The sequence below is a fragment of the Urocampus carinirostris genome, chromosome 3 (assembly GCF_059441175.1).
Source record: "Urocampus carinirostris isolate Australia breed hairy pipefish chromosome 3, RoL_Ucar_1.0, whole genome shotgun sequence".
Classification (NCBI taxonomy): Eukaryota; Metazoa; Chordata; class Actinopteri; order Syngnathiformes; family Syngnathidae; genus Urocampus; species Urocampus carinirostris.
Genome location: NC_142351.1, coordinates 16,825,457 through 16,842,004, shown reverse-complemented (window position 1 = coordinate 16,842,004; position 16,548 = coordinate 16,825,457). Strand labels below are relative to the sequence as shown.

General features: G+C 41.4%; 1 protein-coding gene across 1 annotated transcript in view; it reads left to right on the top strand.

Annotated features, from left to right (window-relative positions):
• Nucleotides 1-15,530, top strand: part of xirp2a (xin actin binding repeat containing 2a) — a 77,639-nt gene extending 62,109 nt beyond the window's left edge. Inside the window, exons 5-10 of the mRNA XM_088329813.1 lie at nt 3,375-3,461; nt 3,593-3,659; nt 3,931-4,034; nt 4,281-13,260; nt 15,181-15,314; nt 15,393-15,530. Coding sequence (XP_088185939.1) covers nt 3,375-3,461; nt 3,593-3,659; nt 3,931-4,034; nt 4,281-13,260; nt 15,181-15,275 — 9,333 coding nt within the window. The 3' untranslated portion in view covers nt 15,276-15,314; nt 15,393-15,530. The remainder of the gene's footprint in view (nt 1-3,374; nt 3,462-3,592; nt 3,660-3,930; nt 4,035-4,280; nt 13,261-15,180; nt 15,315-15,392) is intronic.
• The last annotated feature ends 1,018 nt before the right edge of the window (nt 15,531-16,548 follow it).

The following is a 16,548-nucleotide window of genomic DNA, read 5'->3' as shown; positions in this document are numbered from 1 at the left end:
TTAATTCACCTTAAGACACATATTATTAAATCTGATGGTCCACTTAGGGCCATGTTGGACTAGTAGTTTCCCAAATATCTCCTGGTTAGCTGAATAGGAAGCTACGCCTCTGCTGACCGGCATAAAGTATAGTATTTGCTGATTGCACTTCTATTGTGCAACATGCAATTCAGATTGGTCTTTATTTTCGGATGGACTTGTCAACCAACCTGAATCTAATTTTGTTTAGAGATTACAGATTTTAGTTGTTTGTGCTTTTGTGGGGGGAAAGCAATAAAATTTTGAATGATGTCAAACTCGCAAACACAAAAAATTATATTTATATGGCTCATGGAATTAAAACTACAGTAAGGGCTAACTAAGGTTGCAGAAATATTAAAAAAGTACCGTTTTGTCCATCGATTGATCAGTCAGAGAAAAACATCAATCACAGTTTTACGTAAAAGGATTCAACGGGATTTTAATCTGGATTGCAACTAGACCACTAGATACTGATGTCACATAAAAAGGCACTAGATTTCATCTCATCATCACACTATTTTGAGTCACTGTGCCAAATTGTTGATGTTACTATAGGACCGGGCCACGAGAATAACGTCAGAAATATTCGAGAAAAGGTTGGGGGCACTGAAATACAGTATGCATTGCATTGCAATAGTCTGGAAAATACAGTAATCGACTTGTAGTTTTTCTGTTGCTATAGAAACATTGAAATAATGGTCAATGCAAGTTTATTTGAATCTATAAATTTGTATGTGATGAAAGTAACTTCTAACCCAAATCCCGAGGTTCTTGTTCCCTATTACACTTTTGCTAGCATTACCTCTCAAGGGAATGTAATCAACATAATAATAATAATAATAATTTCCTTGTATTGTCATTCTGTGTAACAATGTACACAGAACGAAATGTCGATTGCACCTGACCCATTGTAGCGAGCCGATGCAGCCGCAGCCAACAGAGGGCGCCGCCGACCACTTTTTTTAAGTCTTAGGAATGACTCGGCCTGGGCGCGAACCACCGACCTCCCAGTCTCAAAGCGGGCGCCTTACCATCTAGGCTACTGAGCAACGATAAATGTTTCTGACAGAAATGTCTACAGCAGTTTTTCAAGTCCTTGGAGCTGCTTGAGAGTAGCAGCAGGTTCATGTTTTTGTCAAGTGGATGAACTCTATCTAGGAAGACAAGTAGCAACAATGTTCGCCCCCTAACCTGGTTAGCAAGCTGGCGCACTCTTTTTAGGCTGTGTGATTTTGATGTCTTTACGTCTTTCCACAATTTTCCGTACAATAGGACAATTGGTTATCACAATTGGGACACTATTATATTCAACCAACAAATGTTAAAATGAGTGGAGTTAACATACTACTAATTTTCCAGTCAAATTAGCAGTCAAATCGAGCTTATTTTTTGTTATATTTCATTACATTAAAAGGCATGTCCCTGGTAAAAGTTACTCCTGGAGCCTTAGATGTCCAATTTTTATTTTTCAATCAATTAGGTCGTCATCAACGTGGGTCATCAATTCTTCACAACTGTGCATGCAGAAAATGCCAGAACATGTTACATCTGTGCTTTTCCAGTAAAGCAAGGTCATTTCTTACTCCATTCACCATCCCTATTGAAACAGAAAGCAGAGCGAATCCACTGAGCGTGAAAAACCTTGCGTAATGCTAAATTTTACATAGAGGCCTGTGTGAGAAATGTCTGCCTCTGTTTCACAGACTCACGCTCTTGCGCCTGAACAGAAAGCACTTCACGTCAGATTCTTCTCACATATGTTATCCAGGAACAATTTTATGCTATGTTTTAAAGCTTGTCGAACATTCAAAAATATATAACTGTGCAAACTCTAAAAGGTTTAGGAGCATGGGCTATTTCTGTCATGTTAACAGCAAAATCTGTACCACCGACTCACACAATTTCATTTTGGAATAATTGGCCTATGCATTTTGTTGGAATCAAACAGAAAGCAATTTAGGGAGTAATTTTAACTCAGTGCAGTAATCACAAAAAAGCACACACGCAGACCATGAAGGGCTCTTATTAAGCTTTTTGAAAATTACTCTCCGGCTGGCTCAGCTTTGGACAACTACATGGTGATAAAACTTGAGTCTATAGGCGTATAGTTATATACTCATCAACCACACATTGAGTATAATTTAAAGATAAAACAGTAAAAGAACTGCACCAAAATGAAAATAATGGGACACTACATCAAAGCACAGCTGTGGTTGTATTTCAAACTTGTGGTGAACTGCATTTGCATCACATCAAAGATAAAACAATCTTAGTGTGTCACAGTTAAAGGCAAGAACATTCACAAAGAATTAGAATCATCATACAGTTATTTTGGTCGGTAAATATTGAGACTCTTCACTACTTCACGCTTAGGTTATCACTGGTTCACTGCTTCATGGATTTTGAATTGAACTGATTTGTCCTTATTGGCGTTGATATCAACATATCATACATTGTGTTCTGCAGCAGACAGCAAATATCACTAGGGCAGGTTTAATGTGTGTGTATTGGGTGGGCGTGACTGCCTGTGTAAGAAACTGTGATAGGCAGGTGTATGCTGTCAGTCAAACAGAGGGTTGGGCGCACAAGTCAATGTAGCCAGGTAAACTAATTGCAAAGCATGATGACGGGTAGCTTTTAGCGGCTCTTTACATTCAAAATAAATGTATCAATAAATAAAACTCTGAGGAAAGTCAGAAGAGAGCAAAGAAAGGCTGATCACCAGCAGGTGCTCAGGGGTTCTGGAAGCAACTGAGGTGCCATAGGGAGAGAAGGCAATAGAGGAGCTGCAGGTCCGGCCTACTGCGGCCTGGCTACATAACAACTTTCACAAGCCACCCTTACCTTGCTGATTCTCACCAACGCCAAATCCATTACCCATGTAACGTATGACCTCTATAACTCATGGGAAACTGCTACATTCGGGACAGTTGTATTTTATCACCGTGAAGACCCGACCCAATCCGAGGACACCCGATGCTGGCATGCAGCTAGACAGCCACTCTCTAAATCGCTTTCTTACACTGAAAGCAGAAGCCTTTGAAACTTATTTGTGTAGAGTCACAATAAAACACATTCAACTTCAATTATGCTTGAATCTCTCAGTGTTTGTTTGATACAGTCGTTTACTCTCAGTCTTGAGGACATCATCTCAAAGTAAGTTTGACCCTTCACGGCTTTTATGAAGGGACATTGCTACTTTGCGGATTTTCCGTTCTGCGAGGGGGTTCTGGTCCTAGTTACCTGTGATAACCGACTGATTACTGTATTCTGGGTGTCAATTGATTGTACCTGACAAAATTGTCTATTTTGAGAATAAAGGAGTGATTCAGTGCATTTTTTTAAATTGCAAGGAGATATCCCGTTCCTCAGAGGTCACTGTGAGAAGCACTATCGGAGAGACTATCCCCTCCACTAGTATCTTTCAAAATCAGCAAGAGGTACTTCTATTGCACATTACAGTGATGAGATCTTGAACCTTTTGTTCCATTATATGTTCAAAATATGACAAAGCCTTTTAATTACACACATCAAAAACTGAAAATACTAATGATTTGCCTTCTCACAGCAGGTGATCAATGAGGGGAGAGTGCACCATAACAATGTGGCAGCAAGTCATGGAAATTACAATGAAACAGGTTAGTCCACGCCAGACATGTATTTTTCATCCGCAGCCTATTAATAATACAATAATGCATCCAACTTATTGTTAGATGCACAGCAATAAAATCCAAGCGGAAAGTACTGTATGTATTGTGAAACACTAGAAAGAGGTAACTGAGTAATTGCAGCTGCATGATTATAGAAAATGAAATCTACCCGGGTTTTAATGAAATGAACTATTTCATGTTCCATTCTCCTCACTGAGGAGGATTTAATGAAGGAACTATCTTCTTGTGTCTCATTCAGTTAAGCTTGTTGGAAGAGAGGACCTACCAAAGGTTTCCACACAGTCTTTGAAGCAGCAATATGAAAAAACAATTGAGGAAGCCACGCCATCCAGTGAAATAAAGGTATTGACTGGTTTGCCACATCTATTAAAATTCTAAAAAAAAAAAAAAAGACAATTATTTATAAATAAAGACTCAGAAATGAAGAGCTGCAATATCAGATCTGATCAGTTGAAAACTGAAAGTATTTTACATCTTTGATTTGATTTTAATTGGATTGTAAATCTGTTGTCATTAGTTGCTTTTGTAAAAAAATTGTCTGCTCACTCCAACTGTTCTTCTTGCCATGCCCACCTATTGATTATTTAGGTCGAAATGGATTTAAACCAATTTCAATGGATGCCGGTTAGCCAGTTGTCCAAAGCGTCAACCATGAGCAACCACCAAAGCTTCTCCTCTGTTAAGACGAATGCCTCACCTGCAGTGTCTTCAGCAATCCACGAAACAACAGAATACTTTCCTCCTCCTCCCACTAATTTGCCAGATATAAGACTGGAACCCTTGGAGAGCAGTGTCCAGCTTGAGAGGCAAGCACCTGAGTATAAAAACAATGTTAACAAGGAACAGTATTTCAAACACAAGAGCATGGCTGAACTAAAGCGCCTCTACAAGCACATTCATCCAGAGGTCCGTAAAAACCTTGAAGAAGACTATGAGAATCATTTTACTGATTTAGAACAGACTCAGGAAATTGTAGGGGATGTTCAGCAGACATGCTTTATGTTTGAGAATGATGGCTCAAGTGGAAGTACAAGTCCTGATCGAGAATCAGTGGATTGGGATGAGATACTTAGAGGAGAAGTACAATCTAGGCGCTGGATGTTTGAAAACAAGCCACTGGACGCAATTAAAAATGACACCCCTTATGAGGACGAGGACAGGAACATCGCACAGCAGGAAATCATTGCTGGTAAAGATGTCAGACAGACAGCATGGATGTTTGAGACTCAACCCATAGATGCTCTGGGGAGTGAGACCCTGGCTTCTTCAGAGCAAGTACAAAAGGTGACGGATCTTGCAAAAGGTGATGTCCGTACTGCTACTTGGCTCTTTGAGACGCAGCCCATGGACTATATGAATAAAATCTACCAAGAAGATGAGCAGGACACTGTTGGTACAAAAGACATCACCGGGGGCGATGTGAAAACTGCCAGGTATCTCTTTGAGACGCAGCATCTGGATTCATTGGGAAAAACAGAAACTATTGAGGAGAGCCATTTTTTGAGCCTGAAATCTCAGCTGGAGGAGGTTAAAGGGGATGTGAAAACAACCACACGCATGTTTGAGACTCTGCCCATGTGCGTAATCAGAGGAGATTCTGGAGAGATGCTGCAGATCACAACAATACGCAGGGAGGAGACTGAGAAGGGTGATGTAAAAACGTCACGCTGGATGTTTGAAACACAACCCCTCGATACTATTAACAAAGACCTTGCTAATGTGAAGCTTATCTGTGGGATTTCTATGGAAGACAACATTCAAGGGGGGGTCAACAAAGGTAGATGGCTTTTTGAGACAAAGACTTTGGACACAATTAAGGATGAGGAATGGGAGGCTACAAATAGGAAAAGGGAAGAGGTTATTGGAGCTGATGTAAGGAAGTACTGCTTGGTTTTTGAGACACAGCCTATGGATACGCTGAAAGATAATGCCAATGCTCGAGCTTTATCATCTGAAGAAATAGTTGGAGGTGATGTGCAATCAGCAAAGCATCTGTTCGAAACAGTACCAATGGAAGATCTCAAGGAACTTATGAATGTTGGGAAACTTAAAAAAATGGAAGCGAGTGAAGAAGAGAGGGGCGACGTGAGGCATCAAAAGTGGGTTTTCGAAAGCAAACCTTTGGCAGACATACAAGAGGAGAAGAAAGAAAAGATGAGAACTGTAAATATTGAAGCTCTTGATAAAGGTGATGTAACAAACTGTAAGCAAAAATTTGAACATATGGATTTAGGTAAAAGTGAGAGCACACAGAAAATTCAAGTTGAGGGAGTAACAAGCGGATCTGTGGAATCCAACAGAGTTCTTTTTGAATCAACTCCTCTGTATGCGATGCAAGACAGTTCTGGCCATTACCATCAGGTGAAGACCATAAGACGAGAAGAGATTATCAAGGGAGATGTACGTAGTTGTAGATGGATGTTTGAAACACGGCCCATTGATGAATTTGACGAAAGCATACAAAAGTTTCAGATAATAAAAGGGATCTCAAAACAAGAGATCGAGTCAGGGGATGTTAAAACAGCCAAATGGCTCTTTGAAACACAACAACTTGATGCAATCAAGCATGTTGATAGTGAAGAAACAGAGAATAAAAAAGAGACTAAGATTGAAAGAGGGGATGTCAAAACTTGCCGTTGGCTATTTGAAACTCAACCAATGGATGTCCTTTATGAGAAGGTTCAAAATAGTGAGACAAATGTTCAGGAAGTGCAGAAAGGTGATGTCAAAACATGCACTTGGCTCTTTGAAACCCAGAATCTTGACAACATACGTGATCATACAGAGTCCGAGACAATTTTGAAAACCTGCACTGTAAACCAAGATGATATCCAAGGAAAAGATGTGCGGCTTGCCCGATTTCTTTTTGAGACAGAAAATCTTGAAAACCTAACTGGTGAAGACATTGGCTGTTTTCGAAGGGTTACAGAAATCGACATCCAGTCAGGTGACGTTTCGAGGATGAAATACATTTTTGAGAATCGCTCGTCGGACCTTATGAGTTCAACCTCAGAGGAAACAATGCAACAATTAAGGATGCAGCAAGCTGAGGACATTTGCAAGGGCAATGTGGTCAATTGCACTTATAAGTTTGAGAACAACCCAATTGATGCCATCCATGATGAATCCAGAGAGGAAAGGGGAATCCGAACAGTCACCGATGTCCAAGGCGGTGATGTTAACAAAGGTCGTTTCACGTTCGAGACATTCTCCCTAGATCAGATTAAAGACGAATCCACCGAGTGCGATATTTCAAAACTCACAAGTATCTTTCGAAACGATTCAGAGAAAGGGGATGTAAAAAACTACACTATGATGTTTGAGACCCAACCTCTGTATGCTATACGTGACAAAGAAGGCCATTACCATGAAGTCACAACAGTCACTAAAGAAGAGATTATGAGAGGAGATGTTGTGGGTGCCCGGTGGCTTTTCGAGACTAAACCACTAGATTCTATTAGAGAGTCAGATGAAGTTTATGTTATCAAATCTGTTACGGAAGAAGGCATTAACAAAGGAGATGTTAGCTCAGCCAGATGGAGGTTTGAAACACAACCTTTAGATGAAATTAAAGAAGAAATAAAAGTGATGTCAAAAACAGTCGAAGATATCCAGGGTGGTGATGTTAGGACAAACAAGCAGCGATTCGAAAAAAATGAGATGTCGCAAAAATACATCCGAACAGTCAGTGTGAGTGAAATCCAAAAAGGAGATGTCCGATCGGCGACGTGGATGTTTGAAACACATGCGATTGATGAACTTGGTGGTGAAGGAGCAGACTATGATGGCATGGAGAAGGTAACAAAGGAGGATGTGATGAAGGGTGATGTCAAACAGTCCGTCTGGCTTTTTGAGAAGCAGCCACTCGACAGCATCAAAATGACCGATGACACAGAGCTTGAGATTGCGAAAGAAGAAATTCCACAGGGAGACGTGAAGACAACTACATGGCTCTTTGAAACAACGCCTTTCCATGAATTTAATGAGAAGACTGTGGAAAAAACTGAAATTGTTGGGAAAAGCATTAAAGAGACACTCGAAGAGCTTTACTGTCAAAAAATGGTTAATTCAAAAGGCATCCTCATTGAGGCAGATGAAATTGGTGATGTTCGCATGGCAAAGTACAAATTGATGAACCAGGAGTCCCCCGAAATTCAAAGAGAGGAGATTATCCGCGGGGATCTGAGCAACATAATGCTGAACCTCTTGAACCGCAGGGAGACCACTGAGAGAGGAATAACACTTGACATGGAGGAGCGAGGCAATATAAGCACTACAGTAAAGCAGCTTTTTAATCAAGAAAAAGAAAACAATGTTGAGAAAGAGGAAATTCTCCATGGGGACATTCAGGAGGCCTTAAAAAATTTGCTTAGGAATGAAAGTTCTTCCAAACGTGGCATTCTGATTCAAGAGGATGAAAAGGGTGATGTGAGAATGACAATATATTCTTTGTTGAATAAAGGGGAAAGAGCAAATATGGATAAAGAAGAAATAATTCAAGGCAATGTCAGCAAAACCCTTCACCGTCTCCTCTCCAACTCGGGAGCAGAAGACTCAAAAAGGATAAAGGTAGGGGACACAGAAAGGGGTAATGTCAGCTTTTACTCCACATGCATCGAGTCTGGTGCCTTGGATTACTTAAAACAGCTTCAGTATGAAACAGATGAATCTGTCCAAGAAGTAGAAAAAGAGAGCATCATCGGTGGGGATGTGGAGGAAACAAAAATTTTGCTCAGAAGGAATCAGCAGGTGATTGGCCGCACGGTGGCCAAAGATGACATACTTCCTGGTGATGTATGCAGCATTGTTCAAGTGTTCATGACAGAGCCCACCGTGAGTTACAGAAATCTAGAGAAACAAGACATTGTCAAAGGCGACCTGACTGCAGCCTTGGATTCATTGAGCCAAGCTATCAGTCAGAAAGCAGAGATAGTGAAAGAGGAGGTGGTGAAAGGAGATTTGCCGACAACTTTAAAATCTCTTGAGGAGGCTCAGAATCAGCTCAAAGAAATGGAAAAGCCAGAAATAATCAAAGGAGACATTAGAGGTGCTCTTGAGTCACTTGAGAAATCTTCTACCTCAAAAACCGAAGCTACTGTTGAAGATTTAGTGCCAGGTGATATCAAAGGTACCCTGAAGTCCTTGGAGGAGGCCAAGCTTTCAGTCAAAGAAGTTGAAAAAGAGGAAATTGTCAAAGGAGACATACATGTTGCCATGCAGAGTTTACATGAGGCCTCCAGTGATAAAAAGGTTTATCAGCACCAAGTTAGTGAACAAGGCAACGTTAAAGAAACAATTCAGCTCCTCCTTGAGCCAACAACCAGCCCAAGATTGCAGCGCCGGGGGAGCATCGAAGGAGATGTGAAAACATCCATAAAATCTCTCCATGAAGGACAAGAAACAGCAATTATAGAAAAAGAAGACATAGTGAAAGGGGATGTTCAAGGGGCAATTAAGTGCCTAATGCAAAGAAAACAGTATTCAAAGCCAAAGCGCACTCACTCAAAAGCAAAGGCGCCCCAGAAAAATTCAGGAGGTATAGATCAAGTGACTCAGGAGCGCTTACTTGAAGAAAATCCGAGGAGCATAACAGGCAGTTCAAACACTGCTGTAAAAAACCTCGCTCAAGGCGTTGAGTCGCAAAAGCACAATGAAAGAAAACTGGTGAAAACACAGGTAATTACCAATAATGCCTCTGCAACTGTATCCAAAATAGACAACACTGTTGGGACCGTTCAACAAAAGAACATAAAAGAAGAAAAGCCCAAAGTGCTGCCCCCACAAAAAATACAATCCCCAAAGCCTATTATGGTGATGACTAAACAAACATCTAATTACGAGCAAGCAAGAGCAAAAACCGATGACATGAATACAATTAAAGAGGTGCACAACTCATCAAAGACAAATGTATCAAGCAAACAAATGCATAAAAGAGAGACAGTTCAACAGGTGCAAACAAGGATAGTGCGGGAAACTGTCTCTCATAAACAAAATGTCAAAATATCGGAGCATACATCCAAAGCACAAGGTGAGGCTCAGGCCATCTCACAGGACAAAAACTTCAAAAACATGAAGAGTAATCCTCATAATCTTGACATGATGGCGCGTGGCATAATCAAAAAGGGTAAGGCTGAAATCCACTTCCCCCCACCTCCCTTATCGCCACCTCCTCTCTCAGAGTCGGACCTTTCTCTCCCTCCACCGCCATCTCCAGTGCTCGAAAGCTCAGCATCATCATTGTCTAGGGCTCCCACCTCAACACAGGATAGTGAACTTCCGCCACCACCACCACCACCTCCTGTTGAAACTGGAAAATCTGAACCAGATTTTTTTCCACCTCCTCCTCTTACCTCTTGCTCTGGGCAAGATTTTCTTCCTCCTCCACCTTCACAAGAAGAACTTAACGCAATGCCTCTGCTTCCTGCTACAAATCCAGTAAAGCCAAAGCCCAGGCCTTTGTTTAAAGTGCCCAAACAACCCGAGGCACAAAGGCCAGTTCCTGTTAAACCAAAATGGCAAAAAAACATACAAAATCCATTGCAACGTCCCACTCAGCTTCACCTTGACCAAGAGAAATCTACAATCGCAACCCTCACAGAAGTCAAGCATCAGGAAAGTGTAACAACAACAAGCAAGCAGGAAGAGCACGAACTTATAAAATCAGAGAAAAAAATATCCAACCTTCCTTCTGCAAATGTGACACAAACATCGATTACAAAGCCACCTAAAAAAATATTTCCTCCACCCATGAAGTTGCCACTGCCCCCTGAACCACCTCCTGAGACAAAGCCGAGGCCATACGCTAGCAAATTCAAAACGCCATTGATGCTTGCGGAGGAAAAATACCGTCAGCAGAGAATAGAGAACGAGGATACAGGGAACATTTCTGTCACAACTCCCACCACTCTTCCAGTGAACAGACAAGCCCCTTCAGAGTCTGACAGTCATCAGCCTTTCACATTTGATGGGGCTGAAAAAGTAAAAATGAAAGAGTCAGCAAAAGCAAGTGTACAAACTGGAACCGAAGAAACTTTGGTGCAACATATGACCACGAAGACAATCTCATCTCAGATTCCTACGAATAAGCCTTTTATCCCTGCAGCCCCAATTGTCGATATTTCTTTTGATAACAAGCAACTTTCCAGCAAGATCTCCACAGAAAAATTACTGACTTCAAAAGCCAGTGAAAAAAATCAACATGAACCCCATGTTCAGCGTCAATCTTTTTCTGTGCCTCAGACTTATCACAAATCCGCCGATGCACAAGTCCAGTCAGGTGCTAGTGTTGTCACTGAGCAGCAGCAGTTTATTAAGAAGTCCACATCGAGTAATACCGCTGTCTCACAAGGTAGTCTAGGTGACAAAAAAATCCATGTTCAAGGGCAAGCTCAAGCCATTGTGAAAGCAGAACATGGGAAAAATGTCAATGAGGCGGCAACAAAAGAAGTAAATATGGCGGCTTTTCGTCCCACAAAAGTTCCCAAGGTAACACCAAGTTTCAAGGTTAAAACGTTTAAGTTGCCAAATGAGAAAAAATCTGAGAGACAGGACATGCTGGAACAAAAAGAGGCCAAAACAAGTGAGAAACACTTTGAGCAGCAGGCGAGCACAGTGTCAGAAAGGAGTGAAACTAAATCAACCAAAGAAGGCAGTCACGTGACATCATCAACGATGGAAGTTCAAGCGAGGGACTCAAAAATATTGGTGCCTCCTCAGCAAGAGAGTAACGTCACGTCTTCCAAACATATGCAGGCAAATGAAGTTAAAGCAGCAACATTTTCAATGCCAAAGAAATCTAAGACAACATCCGTGTCCACGGTTCAACAGAGCACAAAATCAGAACAGATTCAAAAACAAAAGGAAACAATCACTACCAAGAGCGTGGTCCAGCAGGGCTCTTACAAAGAAGAAAGTGCAGAAATAAGAAAAGTGCAAACAACGGAAGAATCAAAAAGTGTACCTGTTAAAATGGACCAAGTACATTCAAAGGAAATGCAAGAGTTAGAGAAATGTCAGGTACTGCTGAAGCTGCTTACTCAGATCAAAGAGTTTGAGGGAACACCAGGCAAAATCGACCCTGCTACTGTCAGCATGCTTATAAGTGAGCTCCCTGACTGGCTGTTAGGTTCGGATGAAAGAAAGAATTTAAATGTGATTGCACAACAGTCGAGTAGGAAAAAGTTGAAAGAGATGGTACTTTATTTGAAGAATATTGTCCAAATCAAGCACACAACTCTGAAAGAGAAACTGTCATCCATTGAGATAAAAGAGAAAGAAATTACCCCTTTGCCACCTCCAGTGGCACCAAAACCAGATCCGAAACTTTTAGTTGGGGTGACTACAAAGTCATCAAAAATCAACATTGGTTCATCAAAAACTGAAAAGAAGGGATCAAAGTCAATTCAGCATGAGCTGAATGAGGCAGCGGATCAGAGGGTCCACTCTCCGTTGGCAAGCATCCGCACCCCTTCGCCCACTTTCATTAGCATTGAATCGAGGAGGATAGAATCACCGCTCAGGGGCACCCCGTCACCACCACCTTACAAATCTTTGGGCACGCCTCCGCCTCCAGCCCGCAAGCAATACACCTCAACATCCACCTTCCGCACCACACCGTCTCCCACCATGAGCCGCTCTGAGAAGATAATGAAACTCAATGATACCCAGCTTTCTCGTCACTCCACCCCACCCCATCTAAGAGCACCACTGGAGTTGTTTGCGGAAGGTGGAGCACAATCACCACCACCTGTTAGACTGGCCACACCAACAGGGCAAACTGAGCAGGTGACAGTGAATATTGTGGAACAAGGCGGCTCCATGACAACGGTGATGGACAAAAAGTCTTTCTTTGAGGAGACTAAGAAAACAGAAAAAAACAAACCCTACACACAAAAGGATCCAATTGATATCCCTGAACGTCTTGAAGCTGAAACTGAGGAGAGTACCAAGGTTTTCACTGAGGAAATCCTGAAGGAAGATCTACCAAGGGTAGACATGACAAAGCTAGTCCATCAATTTGAGTCTCCAAAAGACACAGTTTATATCAGGAAAGAACCAATTGTCATCACTGAGAGGCTGGAGAATGACACTGAGGATGCAGTGACCGACTCGCATGCCCTACGATCAGAAGAAGTGTCCACATTCAATGTCAAAGCCATAAAGAACGTGTTTGAGAGTGGCGAGCACAGTTCCCAGGCTGCTCGAGACCTCAGGGAGCAAATTGAAAGAAGAGAAGCAGACTCTTCTCTCTTTAAGCCAGTGGACCTTTCAGAAACATGCTCACTCACGGAACCTTTCTGCAGCATTGACAATTTTGGGAACGTGATGAGGACTGAGGTGCATTCTGGAAGCCCTGTAACCCGCGGAAACCCGCCGTCCTACGCCGATGTGGTGAGAGGCAAAGTGGTGACTGTGGGTGTCCCCTCCAACACCTCAAGTGAGGAGCTATTGAGGAACTTCCAGCAATCCTGGGCTGAAAGCCAAGGAAACTTTCAAAATGTTGGCTACAGCGTTGTGGAGCAGAGAAGTTCACAGACTGTCACACGGCAGCAGGAGACAGTCGTGATGGGTAATGTGGCCATTGGAGCATGAAGACGCTAATCCGGCGTGATGGTGTGTTTTGCTTTGGGACATTTTAATACAATGTATAAAAATAAGGGTTTGATTAACCCCGCTTTTTGATCAAGATTTTGCTTTGACCAGTTTGCAGGTGCTGTGATTGTGGCTGTTACACAAGATTTTGGCAGTTCACATATTTTGCTGTTTGTTTTTACAATATCACTAACTTATTGAAATATTGCTTGCGTGGTATTTTTGGTTCCTAACAAAATACAAGTTGGTTATGCTTTGGTCGGAAACAATCCCGGTAATTAATCGGATATTACTTGTCTTACATTGGAATTGAAGATATTAAAAATATTAACTTTCTTTTCCAGACTTTAACATTCAGTAACATACACCAGCAGTCATGTAAGAAACACAATCATGCTGTACCTTACAGCAATTACAGAGTAATAACGTTAGCTAAAAAAACCAAAACGCTTGCCTATCCCAACTAGAGCCTCTAAATAGAATCTAAATAAAAAATATACATTCTAGAATATTAATTATTAAATATTATTGCTGTCATGTGAAAAACACTTATTTCAAAAATTGTTTTGTCCAGGAGTTTTAAAAAACACTTTCTTTTTACATGGAACCAACAATAGATTTAATATCTACCGATTTTGGATACAATCAGATAATCAGATAACACAATCATATAACTCTATCATAAATCACACAAAATGGTATTGTTTTTATTTTACATATTTCTAAGAACAATTTTGACTTGATAAAAGTTCAAAACAAAATGCTTCACTGATCCCTCATTGTTTTTACTGCCTTTTTTTGTCAGAAAAAAATTCAAAATATAAGAAAATTATTATCATAACACGATTTCGCGGTGGACCCAAATGCAGGAAGCAGGAAAAGGCAAGGGGGCTCATAAAGGTCTGCTAGAAGGAAAACACTAAAGTGTACATACCCTGCCCTTCTTTTGCAGTAAGAGTCAGTCAGACCTGACAAATCAGAATATATTTTAATGCGTAGTTGGTAAGGGACTTCTGACTTCCTCCTTGATAGCCAACATTTTGCATCCACCCTTACAAGGTTAGTGTCTTTGTACACCTTTTCATTTAATAATTGAAACCCTTTTCTACTGACTTTTGAGATAAGTTTGCATAATGCGGAAATAATGATACTGCTATGCTATCAGGAATATAGTTTAAAGAGTCGCTCGCTGTTGTTGTGTCACGCCCCATATTTTTATACATAAATGGCGTAACTATGGTGTGCGTAGCTTAGCGGTCGCTGTCGGATATATGAATTGGGCACAGGTGTGTGGTGATTGGACACCAATACCCAGATCAAACCCTGGTTGGGGCTCTCTGGTGGGAGGAAGGTGTAGGAGACCCTAACATAAAATGAAAAAAAGTATCTGCTAAAATGTTTTTATAAGTTTTTTGAAATCTCCTGAGAATGGTTGGCAACCACTCCAGGGTGTATCCTGCCCACTGCCTGATGACAACTGGGACGTGTTCCAGCACCACTGTGACCTTTGTGAAGACAAATGGTTGAAAAATGAAATTAAGAATACAATATCCTGTATCCCCTTTCAATAGTTTGCATTCATCCAAAAAAAAAAAAAAAAAGGAATGGTGGTTTCGCTGGATCTTGAGGAAAACTCTTTGAGCTGATTTTTATGGTTTTGATTTCGCTTAAGGGCTACTCGCTGAGCACCTTTATTATTCCATCTGATCAATTTTTTTTACCACAATAAAACTCCAGCAGTGGCAGTCAATAATTGACTGGGATAATTATAGGGTTTTTGTATAGCTTTTTTTATTGCATGCGTTTTCCAATTGGAAATGGTCTTTGAATTGCCTGCGGCTTCTAATCTATCTCTGTTCGAACTAAGATTATAATTTGTATAATTATCTTTGTGCAGAAGATTCAAGTTCCAGATTCCGAACTGTGCAGGGTGTGTCGGAAGAAGGTGTACCCCATGGAAGCTCTGATAGCAGACAAGCAAAATTTCCATAAAAACTGCTTTCGCTGTGACCACTGTAGAGGCAAACTAAGGTAAAGTGATTGTAAATATTGTCATGGAATGTCTTTGCCAAGAGGTCTCATGCTCTTTATGCTCTTTGTTTTAAACAGTCTTGGCAACTACGCATCTCTCCATGGACGAATGTATTGCCCACCACACTACAAGCAACTCTTCAAGTCCAAAGGAAATTATGACGAAGGATTTGGACAAAAACCACTTAAAGAAAGATGGAACAACAACCAAAACATTTCCCTCCAAAAGACAGTGACCAAATCAGCTTCACCTGAGAAGAAAGTCAAAATTTCAATGTGTACCCCTGTCCCAAGCAAATTTATTTATCAGGATTATGACATTGACTCAGTTGGAAGTGGGAACGCCAAGATCAAAAATAAAATATCTGTTGTTTGGCCACCCGAGGCTGATTCTCCAAAGAGATCCTTTACTATTGAGGATAAGTTAAAGTTGAAGAAGCCATCATGGCCTCCTGCAGAGACTGCAGTCGGAGAAAAGCACATCCATGAGACTGTAGAAAAAACGACCGTGTTACCCCCTGATGAAGAAGAAAACAAACCCCCGGAGGATGATGTGCGAGCAACAAACATGAAAATGAAAGATGAGGTTTCAATTTGTCCTGGTTCTGGGAGTGCCAGCAAGGATATAAACAATTGGGTCTTGGAAGACTCTTCACCACTACTTGACTTAGTTGAGGAGTCAAGGGAGCAAAATGGAGCGATTGTGGAGACACAAGAAGAGCCAATGGTGACACCAGGAGATGATGTAACAAACAAACAGGTATTAGAGGAGATGTTATCAAATAGAGATGCCCTAAATTCAAACACGAACAATAACAATGACATCAACGACATGCCATTTGACCATCATGTCTTCATGGAAGGGCCGACTCAAGATGAGGAAACAGGCTTTCAGGCCAACTTTTTGAGGGAAACCAGTAATACCAGAGATGAATACAACTGGATGCCAGCGGAGGTGTTACGTCTAGCGCAGAGGGACGATGCCTTCGTGCCGGCTATTGCCAAATGTGCTGATGCCCCTGATTCAGATCCGGATAATCCCACGCATTTTCCAGAAGCAAAAGCTGAGGAAGCGTATGCTTTCAGAAACACCGCACACGAGCTGAAGGCGAGCGCCTCAAATTTCCTGGAGGATGTCTTTGCCGGGCTGAGCACAAGCGGTGCCACATTACTTTCCGATTTCCAATTTGACATAGAGAAGCCAACATACGAGGGGTCTCCACCGTCAGCAAGG